Source organism: Nerophis lumbriciformis, linkage group LG01, assembly GCF_033978685.3.
Source record: "Nerophis lumbriciformis linkage group LG01, RoL_Nlum_v2.1, whole genome shotgun sequence".
Classification (NCBI taxonomy): Eukaryota; Metazoa; Chordata; class Actinopteri; order Syngnathiformes; family Syngnathidae; genus Nerophis; species Nerophis lumbriciformis.
The window spans coordinates 66,030,001-66,042,500 of record NC_084548.2 but is presented as its reverse complement, the minus strand read 5'-3'; the positions used below and the strand labels follow the sequence as shown (position 1 = coordinate 66,042,500).

The following is a 12,500-nucleotide window of genomic DNA, read 5'->3' as shown; positions in this document are numbered from 1 at the left end:
GTGAAGCGTTTCTGGGTGTTGTTGATAAATGGCTATGGCTTTGCATAGTAGAGTTTTAACTTGCACTTACAGATGTAGCGACCAACTCTAGTTACTGACAGTGGTTTTCTGAAGTGTTCCTGAGCCCATGTGGTGATATCCTTTACACACTGATGTCGCTTTTTAATGCAGTACCGCCTGAGGGATCAAAGGTCCATGATATCATCGCTTACATGCAGTGATTTCTCCAGATTCTCTGAACCTTTTGATGATATTACGGAGCGTAGATGGTGAAATCCTTAAATTCCTTGCAATAGCTGGTTGAGAAATGTTGCTCTTAAACAATTTGCTCACGCATTTGTTGACAAAGTGGTGACCCTCGCCCCATCCTTGTTTGTGAATGACTGAGCATTTCATGGAAGCTGCTTTTATACCTTATCATGGCACCCACCTGTTCCCAATTAGCCTGTTCACCTGTGGGATGTTCCAAATAAGTGTTTGATGAGCATTCCTCAACTTTCTCAGTCTTTTTTGCCACTTGTGCCAGCTTTTTTGAAACATGTCGCAGGCATCAAATTCCAAATGAGCGAATATTTGCAAAAAATAAGAAAGTTTTCCAGTTCAAACGTTAAATATCTTGTCTTTGCAGTCTATTATATAGAATATAGGTTGAAAAGGATTTGCAAATCATTGTATTCTGTTTTTATTTACCATTTGCACAATGTGCCAACTTCACTGCTTTTAGCTTATATATATATATATATATATATATATATATATATATATATATATATATATATATATATATAAATACGTATATATATATATATATATATATATATATATATATATATATATATATATATATATATATATATATATATATATATATATATATATATATATATATATATATATATAGGGCTGAACTAACAAATAATTTGATAATCGATTAATCTGTCGATTATTTCTTCAATTAATCGATTAATAATCGGATAAAAGAGATAAACTACATTTCTATCCTTTCCAGTATTTTATTGAAAAGAAAACAGCATGATTATTGTTTCTCAGCTGTTGCAGTTTATAAATAAAGGTGTATAAAAAAAAAAATACAATAAAAAAAAGATAAAATAAAAAAAAGAGTCTCTGCGCATGCGCATAGCATAGATCCAACGAATCGATGACTAAATTAATCGACAACTATTTTTATATTTGATTTAATCGATTAGTTGTTGCAGCTCTAATATATATATATATATATATATATATATATATATATATATATATATATATATATATATATATATATATATATATATTAGGGCTGCAACAACTAATATATATGTATATATATATATATATATATATATATATATATATATATATATATATATATATATATATATATTAGGGCTGCAACAACTAATATATATGTATATATATATATATATATATATATATATATATATATATATATATATATATATATATATATATATACATATATATATATATATATTAGGGCTGCAACAACTAATATATATTTATTTATTTGTAGAAGGGTATTTATATGGCCCCGTTTGTTGTGGTTTACATGACACATGAAACGTGACAAATTGGGGGGTGCACTGTCCACTTCGGCGGTAGAGTGTTGAATATCTTCAAATGTGTTTTGCGGCAACTTTGACCACAGTGTCAGTTGCTACGCAGGGTGGCACTTTCCATCATTTTCAGCATTTTGCATTGCAAAACGATAACCCCACCCCCCTTCCTTTTCACGCGAGATCCACCCAGGAACGGATAGACTTTTGTAGGATAGACTTGTATTCATCCTACAGTGGGGAAATGACATGTTTGTGTTGTTAGTGTTATTGTTTTCAACGTGGCCAAATCCTGGAGGGACTTTTTTGAATAGCCATGACAGGAAGTGCAGCGTCTTCCGTTTGTCCGCCGCAGATGTTCCCGCCAACACGAGTGTGAGCGCCACCTTCAGGCCAACAACTGGATCTGGAGCTTCGACCAGTCCAAGCGGTGCGTGACGGTGCGCAGCGTGCAGCCGGCCAATCAGAGCAAAGACGAGCAGACTCAGGTAGCTGCAACAGGAAGTGGCGATCGATGTCCCCGGCACCGACGGCGTACCGGTCTTGTCTTGGCAGGTAACGCTGTCCCTGGCCCTGCTCCCCGTCCTCTCGGCGACAGAGTCTCTCTCCTGTGTCTTTCACGGCCTTCCCCCTGGCCCCGCCTCCATCGCCGGCACCAGCGTCACCTGCCGCTCCCCCTCGCCGGAGCTCCTGCCGCCGCCGCCCTCAGGACGCGGTGAGTCCACACGGCCGCCGGCTCTATGAGACGATCATGTGACCACCTCGCCCGCCTGTTGCAGATCACGTGATCCTGCCCGTGTCGCTGATGTTTGGTCAGGTGACCATCGCCGCGGCCGACGTGGCCTTCTACGACTGCGGCGCCGTCAGCCGCCTCAACCGCAGCTCCCAGTAAGACGCACGGTGACGCGCGGCCAGGCAGGCGCCACATTCAACCATGATGTGTTTCAGGTGTCTGGCCTGTGTGGAGAGTGCCTGGAAGTGCAACTGGTGTCCTATGGACCAACAATGTACTCACAGAGACACCTGCGCCAGCCGACACGTCATCCTCAACCAGAGAGTGAGCCTGTCCGCCTGTTTACCTGTCTGGCTGTCTCCCAACCCGTCTGTCTGCCAGCAGGACTCCTCCGGTCCGGGCCAGTGTCCTCTGGTCTTCGGTCTTCAGAGTTCCGCCTTGGTTCCCGTGGGCATGACGAGCAGTGTGGTTCTGAAGGCGCGGAACCTGCAGGTCTACAAGGTGAGAAGAAACCACAGTCTTTGGCTACGTTCACTTTTTTTTTCTCAAATCCGATCTTTTTAGTGGCTATAAAATAATAAAAGAATACAATTTTTTATGTGAATGCAATCTGACTGAAGTTAACATGGCTTCCCCGGTTTTTGGTGACGTTCCGGAGGGATGAATGCGATAACCGATTTATATCTACGTACGAAAGAGGTCTGGGTCGGACGTGAAAAATTCGGAATTGCACTGTTCACACGGATATGAAAAAATCCGATACAGGTGTCATACGGGCAAAAAATTCAGAACTGACCTATAGTGTGAACGAGGCCTTAGGCTACGTCCACATCGCGTTGTCGGATGTCCGATTCAGATTTTTTTGTCAAACCCGATCTTTTTAGTGGCCGTTCACATTAGTAAAAAAAAATGCAATTTCTAATGTGAACGTAATCTGACCCATCAAATGAAAAATTCGGAATTGCACTGTTCCCACGGACATGAAAAAAAATCTGATACAGGTCGCATACGGGCAAAAAAATCGTAATTGACAGGAGTGGTTTAAGGAACTTTACCGTGAGTTCCTAAAACATTTGAATTCCACCTTCTTTCTGCTTCGTTGTCAAATTTTAATTTTGTAACCTAATTTGGAATTGCACTGTTCACACGGACATGAAAAAATCCGATACAGGTGGCATACGGGCAAGAAATTCGGAACTGACCTGCAGTGTGAACGAGGACTTAGGCTACGTCCACACTGCAGGGTCGAATGTCCGACTCGGATTTTTTTTGTCAAATCCGATCTTTTTAGTGGCTGTTCACATCACCAAAAAAAATGCGATTTCTAATGTGAACTAATTTCATATGAAAAATTCGGAATTGCACTGTTCAAACTGACATGAAAAAATCCGATACAGGTCGCATAGGGGCAAAAAAATCGGAACTGACCTGCAGTGTGAACGAGTCCTTAGGCTACGTCCACAGCGCATGGTCGGATGTCCGATTCTGACTTTTTTGTCAAATCCGATCTTTTTAGTGGCCGTTCACATTACCAAAAAAATGCGATTTCTAATGTGAACGTAATCTGACCCATCAAATGAAAAATTCGGAATTGCACTGTTTACACGGACATGAAAAAAATTTGATACAGGTCGCATACGGGCAAAAAAATCGTAATTGACAGGAGTGGTTTAAGAAACTTTAACGTGAGTTCCTAAAACATTTGAATTCCACCTGCTTTCTGCTTCGTTGTCAAATTTGTATCTTGTAACCGTGTATTTTGACGCTTATCGGTTTTTGGTGACGTTCCGGTAGGATGAATGCGATATCCGATTTATATCTACGTACGAAAGAGGCCTGGGTCGGACGTGAAAAATTCGGAATTGCACTGTTCACACTGACATGAAAAAATCCGATACAGGTGGCATACGGGCAAAAAAATCTGAACTGACCTGCAGTGTGAACGAGGACTTAGGCTACGTCCACACTGCAGGGTCGGATGTCCGACTCGGATTTTTTTGTCAAATCCGATCTTTTTAGTGGCCGTTCACATTAGTAAAAAAAATGCAATTTCTAATGTGAACGTAATCTGACCCATCAAATGAAAAATTTGGAATTGCACTGTTCACACGGACATGAAAAAAATCTGATACAGGTCGCATACGGGCAAAAAAATCGTAATTGACAGGAGTGGTTTAAGGAACTTTACCGTGAGTTCCTAAAACATTTGAATTCCACCTTCTTTCTGCTTCGTTGTCAAATTTTAATTTTGTAACCTAATTTGGAATTGCACTGTTCACACAGACATGAAAAAATCCGATACAGGTGGCATACGGGCAAGAAATTCGGAACTGACCTGCAGTGTGAACGAGGACTTAGGCTACGTCCACACTGCAGGGTCGGATGTCCGACTCGGATTTTTTTGTCAAATCCGATCTTTTTAGTGGCTGTTCACATCACCAAAAAAATGCGATTTCTAATGTGAACGTAATCTGACCCATCAAATGAAAAATTCGGAATTGCACTGTTCACACGGACATGAAAAAAATCTGATACAGGTCGCATACGGGCAAAAAAATCGTAATTGACAGGAGTGGTTTAAGGAACTTTACCGTGAGTTCCTAAAACATTTGAATTCCACCTTCTTTCTGCTTCGTTGTCAAATTTTAATTTTGTAACCTAATTTGGAATTGCACTGTTCACACGGACATGAAAAAATCCGATACAGGTGGCATACGGGCAAGAAATTCGGAACTGACCTGCAGTGTGAACGAGGACTTAGGCTACGTCCACACTGCAGGGTCGGATGTCCGACTCGGATTTTTTTGTCAAATCCGATCTTTTTAGTGGCTGTTCACATCACCAAAAAAAATGCGATTTCTAATGTGAACTAATTTCATATGAAAAATTCGGAATTGCACTGTTCAAACTGACATGAAAAAATCCGATACAGGTCGCATAGGGGCAAAAAAATCGGAACTGACCTGCAGTGTGAACGAGTCCTTAGGCTACGTCCACAGCGCATGGTCGGATGTCCGATTCTGACTTTTTTGTCAAATCCGATCTTTTTAGTGGCCGTTCACATTACCAAAAAAATGCGATTTCTAATGTGAACGTAATCTGACCCATCAAATGAAAAATTCGGAATTGCACTGTTTACACGGACATGAAAAAAATTTGATACAGGTCGCATACGGGCAAAAAAATCGTAATTGACAGGAGTGGTTTAAGAAACTTTAACGTGAGTTCCTAAAACATTTGAATTCCACCTGCTTTCTGCTTCGTTGTCAAATTTGTATCTTGTAACCGTGTATTTTGACGCTTATCGGTTTTTGGTGACGTTCCGGTAGGATGAATGCGATATCCGATTTATATCTACGTACGAAAGAGGCCTGGGTCGGACGTGAAAAATTCGGAATTGCACTGTTCACACTGACATGAAAAAATCCGATACAGGTGGCATACGGGCAAAAAAATCTGAACTGACCTGCAGTGTGAACGAGGACTTAGGCTACGTCCACACTGCAGGGTCGGATGTCCGACTCGGATTTTTTTGTCAAATCCGATCTTTTTAGTGGCCGTTCACATTAGTAAAAAAAATGCAATTTCTAATGTGAACGTAATCTGACCCATCAAATGAAAAATTTGGAATTGCACTGTTCACACGGACATGAAAAAAATCTGATACAGGTCGCATACGGGCAAAAAAATCGTAATTGACAGGAGTGGTTTAAGGAACTTTACCGTGAGTTCCTAAAACATTTGAATTCCACCTTCTTTCTGCTTCGTTGTCAAATTTTAATTTTGTAACCTAATTTGGAATTGCACTGTTCACACAGACATGAAAAAATCCGATACAGGTGGCATACGGGCAAGAAATTCGGAACTGACCTGCAGTGTGAACGAGGACTTAGGCTACGTCCACACTGCAGGGTCGGATGTCCGACTCGGATTTTTTTGTCAAATCCGATCTTTTTAGTGGCTGTTCACATCACCAAAAAAATGCGATTTCTAATGTGAACGTAATCTGACCCATCAAATGAAAAATTCGGAATTGCACTGTTCACACGGACATGAAAAAAATCTGATACAGGTCGCATACGGGCAAAAAAATCGTAATTGACAGGAGTGGTTTAAGGAACTTTACCGTGAGTTCCTAAAACATTTGAATTCCACCTTCTTTCTGCTTCGTTGTCAAATTTTAATTTTGTAACCTAATTTGGAATTGCACTGTTCACACGGACATGAAAAAATCCGATACAGGTGGCATACGGGCAAGAAATTCGGAACTGACCTGCAGTGTGAACGAGGACTTAGGCTACGTCCACACTGCAGGGTCGGATGTCCGACTCGGATTTTTTTGTCAAATCCGATCTTTTTAGTGGCTGTTCACATCACCAAAAAAATGCGATTTCTAATGTGAACGTAATCTGACCCATCAAATGAAAAATTCGGAATTGCACTGTTCACACGGACATGAAAAAAATCTGATACAGGTCGCATACGGGCAAAAAAATCGTAATTGACAGGAGTGGTTTAAGGAACTTTACCGTGAGTTCCTAAAACATTTGAATTCCACCTTCTTTCTGCTTCGTTGTCAAATTTTAATTTTGTAACCTAATTTGGAATTGCACTGTTCACACGGACATGAAAAAATCCGATACAGGTGGCATACGGGCAAGAAATTCGGAACTGACCTGCAGTGTGAACGAGGACTTAGGCTACGTCCACACTGCAGGGTCGAATGTCCGACTCGGATTTTTTTTGTCAAATCCGATCTTTTTAGTGGCTGTTCACATCACCAAAAAAATGCGATTTCTAATGTGAACTAATTTCATATGAAAAATTCGGAATTGCAATGTTCAAACTGACATGAAAAAATCCGATACATGTCGCATAGGGGCAAAAAAATCGGAACTGACCTGCAGTGTGAACGAGTCCTTAGGCTACGTCCACAGCGCATGGTCGGATGTCCGATTCTGACTTTTTTGTCAAATCCGATCTTTTTAGTGGCCGTTCACATTACCAAAAAAATGCGATTTCTAATGTGAACGTAATCTGACCCATCAAATGAAAAATTCGGAATTGCACTGTTTACACGGACATGAAAAAAATTTGATACAGGTCGCATACGGGCAAAAAAATCGTAATTGACAGGAGTGGTTTAAGAAACTTTAACGTGAGTTCCTAAAACATTTGAATTCCACCTGCTTTCTGCTTCGTTGTCAAATTTGTATCTTGTAACCGTGTATTTTGGCGAATCATTTTGACGCTTATCGGTTTTTGGTGACGTTCCGGTGGGATGAATGCGATATCCGATTTATATCTACGTACGGAAGAGGCCTGGGTCGGACGTGAAAAATTCGGAATTGCACTGTTCACACGGATATGAAAAAATCCGATACAGGTGTCATACGGGCAAAAAAATCAGAACTGACCTATAGTGTGAACGAGGCCTTAGGCTACGTCCACACCGCATGGTCGGATGTCCGATTCAGATTTTTTTGTCAAATCCGATCTTTTTAGTGGCCGTTCACATTAGTAAAAAAATGCGATTTCTAATGTGAACGTAATCTGACCCATCAAATGAAAAATTCGGAATTGCACTGTTCACACGGACATGAAAAAAATCTGATACAGGTCGCGTACGGGCAAAAAAATCGGAACTGACCTGCAGTGTGAACGAGTCCTTAGGCTACGTCCACACCGCATTCTGATTTGTTTGTCAAATCCGATCTTTTTAGTGGCCGTTCACATTACTAAAAAAATTAGATTTCTAATGTGAACGTAATCTGACCCATCAAATGAAAAATTCGGAATTGCACTTTTCACAAGGACATGAAAAAAATCTGATACAGGTCGCATACGGGCAAGAAAATCGTAATTGACAGGAGTGGTTTAAGGAACTTTACCGTGAGTTCCTAAAACATTTGAATTCCACCTGCTTTCAGCTTCTTTGTCAAATGTTTATTTTGTAACCGTGTATTTTGGCAAATAATTTTGATGCTTATTGGTTTTTGGTGACGTTCCGGTAAGATGAATGCGATATCCGATTTATATCTACGTACGAAAGAGGCCTGGGTCGGATGTGAAAAATTCGGAATTGCACTGTTCACACGGATATGAAAAAATCCGATACAGGTGTCATACGGGCAAAAAATTCAGAACTGACCTATAGTGTGAACGAGACCTTAGGCTACGTCCACATCGGATGTCCGATTCAGATTTTTTTGTCAAACCCGATTTTTTTAGTGGCCGTTCACATTAGTAAAAAAATGTGATTTCTAATGTGAACGTAATCTGACCCATCAAATGAAAAATTCGGAATTGCACTGTTCGCAAGGACATGAAAAAAATCCGATACAGGTGGCATACGGGCAAGAAATTCGGAACTGACCTGCAGTGTGAACGAGTCCTTAGGCTACGTCCACACCGCATTCTGATTTTTTTTGTCAAATCCGATCTTTTTAGTGGCCGTTCACATTACTAAAAAAATTAGATTTCTAATGAGAACGTAATCTGACCCATCAAATGAAAAATTCGGAATTGCGCTGTTCACAAGGACATGAAAAAAATCCGATACAGGTGGCATACGGGCAAGAAATTCGGAACTGACCTGCAGTGTGAACGAGGATTTAGGCTACGTCCACACTGCAGGGTCGGATGTCCGATTCGGATTTTTTTGTCAAATCCGATCTTTTTAGTGGCTGTTCACATCACCAAAAAAATGCGATTTCTAATGTGAACTAATTTCATATGAAAAATTCGCAATTGCACTGTTCACACGGACATGAAAAAATCCGATACAGGTGACATACGGGCAAAAAATTCGGAACTGACCTGCAGTGTGAACGAGGACTTAGGTTACGTCCACACTGCAGGGTCGGATGTCCGATTCGGATTTTTTTGTCAAATCCGATCTTTTTAGTGGCTGTTCACATTACCAAAAAAATGCGATTTCTAATGTGAACGTAATCTGACCCATCAAATGAAAAATTCGGAATTGCACTGTTCACACGGACATGAAAAAAAATTGATACAGGTCGCATACGGGCAGAAAAATCGTAATTGACAGGAGTGGTTTAAGGAACTTTAATGTGAGTTCCTAAAACATTTGAATTCCACCTGCTTTCTGCTTCTTTGTCAAATGTTTATTTTGTAACCGTGTATTTTGGCAAATAATTTTGACGCTTATCGGTTTTTGGTGACGTTCCGGTAAGATGAATGCGATATCTGATTCATATCCACGTACAAAAGAGGCCTCGGTCGGATGTGAAAAATTCAGAATTGCAATGTTCACACGGACATGAAAAAATTCGATACAGGTGTCATACGGGCAAAAAATTCAGAACTGACCTATAGTGTGAACGAGACCTTAGGCTACGTCCACACCGCATGGTCGGATGTCCGATTCAGATTTTTTTGTCAAACCCGATCTTTTTAGTGGCCGTTCACATTAGTAAAAAAATGCAATTTCTAATGTGAATGTAATCTGACCCATCAAATGAAAAATTCGGAATTGCACTGTTCACACGGACATGAAAAAAATCTGATACAGGTCGCATACGGGCAAAAAAATCGGAACTGACCTGCAGTGTGAACGAGTCCTTAGGCTACGTCCACACCGCATTCTGATTTTTTTGTCAAATCCGATCTTTTTAGTGGCTGTTCACATTACTAAAAAAATTAGATTTCTAATGTGAACGTAATCTGACCCATCAAATGAAAAATTCGGAATTGCGCTGTTCACAAGGACATGAAAAAAATCTGATACAGGTCGCATACGGGCAAAAAAATCGAAATTGACAGGAGTGGTTTAAGGAACTTTACCGTGAGTTCCTAAAACATTTGAATTCCACCTGCTTTCTGCTTCTTTGTCAAATGTTTATTTTGTAACCGTGTATTTTGGCAAATAATTTTGACGCTTATTGGTTTTTGGTGACGTTCCGGTAAGATGAATGCGATATCCGATTCATATCCACGTACAAAAGAGGCCTGGGTCGGATGTGAAAAATTCGGAATTGCAATGTTCACACTGACATGAAAAAATCCGATACAGGTGTCATACGGGCCAAAAAATCGGAACTCACCTGCAGTGTGAACGAGGACTTAGGCTACGTCCACACTGCAGGGTCGGATGTCCGATTCGGATTTTTTTGTCAAATCCGATCTTTTTAGTGGCCGTTCACATTACCAAAAAAATTTGATTTCTACTGTGAATGTAATCTTACCCATCAAATGAAAAATTTGGAATTGCACTGTTCACACGGACATGAAAAAAAATGTATACAGGTCGCATACGGGCAGAAAAATCGTAATTGACAGAAGTGGTTTAAGGAACTTTAACGTGAGTTCCTAAAACATTTTTATTTTGTAACCGTGTATTTTGGCGAATAATTTTGACGCTTAATTCCACCTGCTTTCTGCTTCGTTGTCAAATTTGTATCTTGTAACCGTGTATTTTGGCGAATCATTTTGACGCTTATCGGTTTTTGGTGACGTTCCGGTGGGATGAATGCGATATCCGATTTATATCTACGTACGAAAGAGGCCTGGGTCGGACGTGAAAAATTCGGAATTGCACTGTTCACACTGACATGAAAAAATCCGATACAGGTGGCATACGGGCAAAAAAATCTGAACTGACCTGCAGTGTGAATGAGTCCTTAGGCTACGTCCACACCGCATGGTCGGATGTGCGATTCAGATTTTTTTGTCAAACCCGATCTTTTTAGTGGCCGTTCACATTAGTAAAAAAATGCAATTTCTAATGTGAACATAATCTGACCCATCAAATGAAAAATTCGGAATTGCACTGTTCACACTGACATGAAAAAATCTGATACAGGTCGCATACGGGCAAAAAAATCGGAACTGACCTGCAGTGTGAATGAGTCCTTAGGCTACGTCCACACCGCATTCTGATTTTTTTGTCAAATCCGATCTTTTTAGTGGCCGTTCACATTACTAAAAAAATTTGATTTCTAATGTGAACGTAATCTGACCCATCAAATGAAAAATTCGGAATTGCACTTTTCACAAGGACATGAAAAAAATCTGATACAGGTCGCATAAGGGCAAGAAAATCGTAATTGACAGGAGTGGTTTAAGGAACTTTACCGTGAGTTCCTAAAACATTTGAATTCCACCTGCTTTCTGCTTCTTTGTCAAATGTTTATTTTGTAACCGTGTATTTTGGCAAATAATTTTGACGCTTATTGGTTTTTGGTGACGTTCCGGTAAGATGAATGCGATATCCAATTCATATCCACGTACAAAAGAGGCCTGGGTCGGATGTGAAAAATTCGGAATTGCAATGTTCACACTGACATGAAAAAATCCGATACAGGTCGCATACGGGCCAAAAAATCGGAACTCACCTGCAGTGTGAACGAGGACTTAGGCTACTTCCACACTGCAGGGTCGGATGTCCGATTCGGATTTTTTTGTCAAATCCGATCTTTTTAGTGGCCGTTCACATTACCAAAAAAATTTGATTTCTACTGTGAATGTAATCTTACCCATCAAATGAAAAATTTGGAATTGCACTGTTCACACGGACATGAAAAAAAATTGATACAGGTCGCATACGGGCAGAAAAATCGTAATTGACAGAAGTGGTTTAAGGAACTTTAACGTGAGTTCCTAAAACATTTTTATTTTGTAACCGTGTATTTTGGCGAATAATTTTGACGCTTAATTCCACCTGCTTTCTGCTTCGTTGTCAAATTTGTATCTTGTAACCGTGTATTTTGGCGAATCATTTTGACGCTTATCGGTTTTTGGTGACGTTCCGGTGGGATGAATGCGATATCCGATTTATATCTACGTACGAAAGAGGCCTGGGTCGGACGTGAAAAATTCGGAATTGCACTGTTCACACTGACATGAAAAAATCCGATACAGGTGGCATACGGGCAAAAAAATCTGAACTGACCTGCAGTGTGAACGAGTCCTTAGGCTACGTCCACACCGCATGGTCGGATGTGCGATTCAGATTTTTTTGTCAAACCCGATCTTTTTAGTGGCCGTTCACATTAGTAAAAAAATGCAATTTCTAATGTGAACATAATCTGACCCATCAAATGAAAAATTCGGAATTGCACTGTTCACACGGACATGAAAAAATCTGATACAGGTCGCATACGGGCAAAAAAATCGGAACTGACCTGCAGTGTGAACGAGTCCTTAGGCTACGTCCACACCGC

The 12,500-nt window shown here is 40.3% G+C and overlaps 1 protein-coding gene across 3 annotated transcripts in view; it reads left to right on the top strand.

Annotated features, from left to right (window-relative positions):
• plxnb3 (plexin B3) overlaps positions 1–12,500 on the top strand; it is a 128,621-nt gene that overhangs the window by 76,614 nt on the left and 39,507 nt on the right. For 2 of the 3 annotated variants that reach the window (XM_061924435.2, XM_072914482.1), the window contains exons 6-9: positions 1,936–2,068; positions 2,136–2,295; positions 2,360–2,468; positions 2,529–2,814. In XM_061924435.2, the coding sequence (XP_061780419.2) occupies positions 1,936–2,068; positions 2,136–2,295; positions 2,360–2,468; positions 2,529–2,814 (688 nt within the window). The remainder of the gene's footprint in view (positions 1–1,935; positions 2,069–2,135; positions 2,296–2,359; positions 2,469–2,528; positions 2,815–12,500) is intronic. The other variant, XM_061924442.2, reaches the window with a different exon arrangement.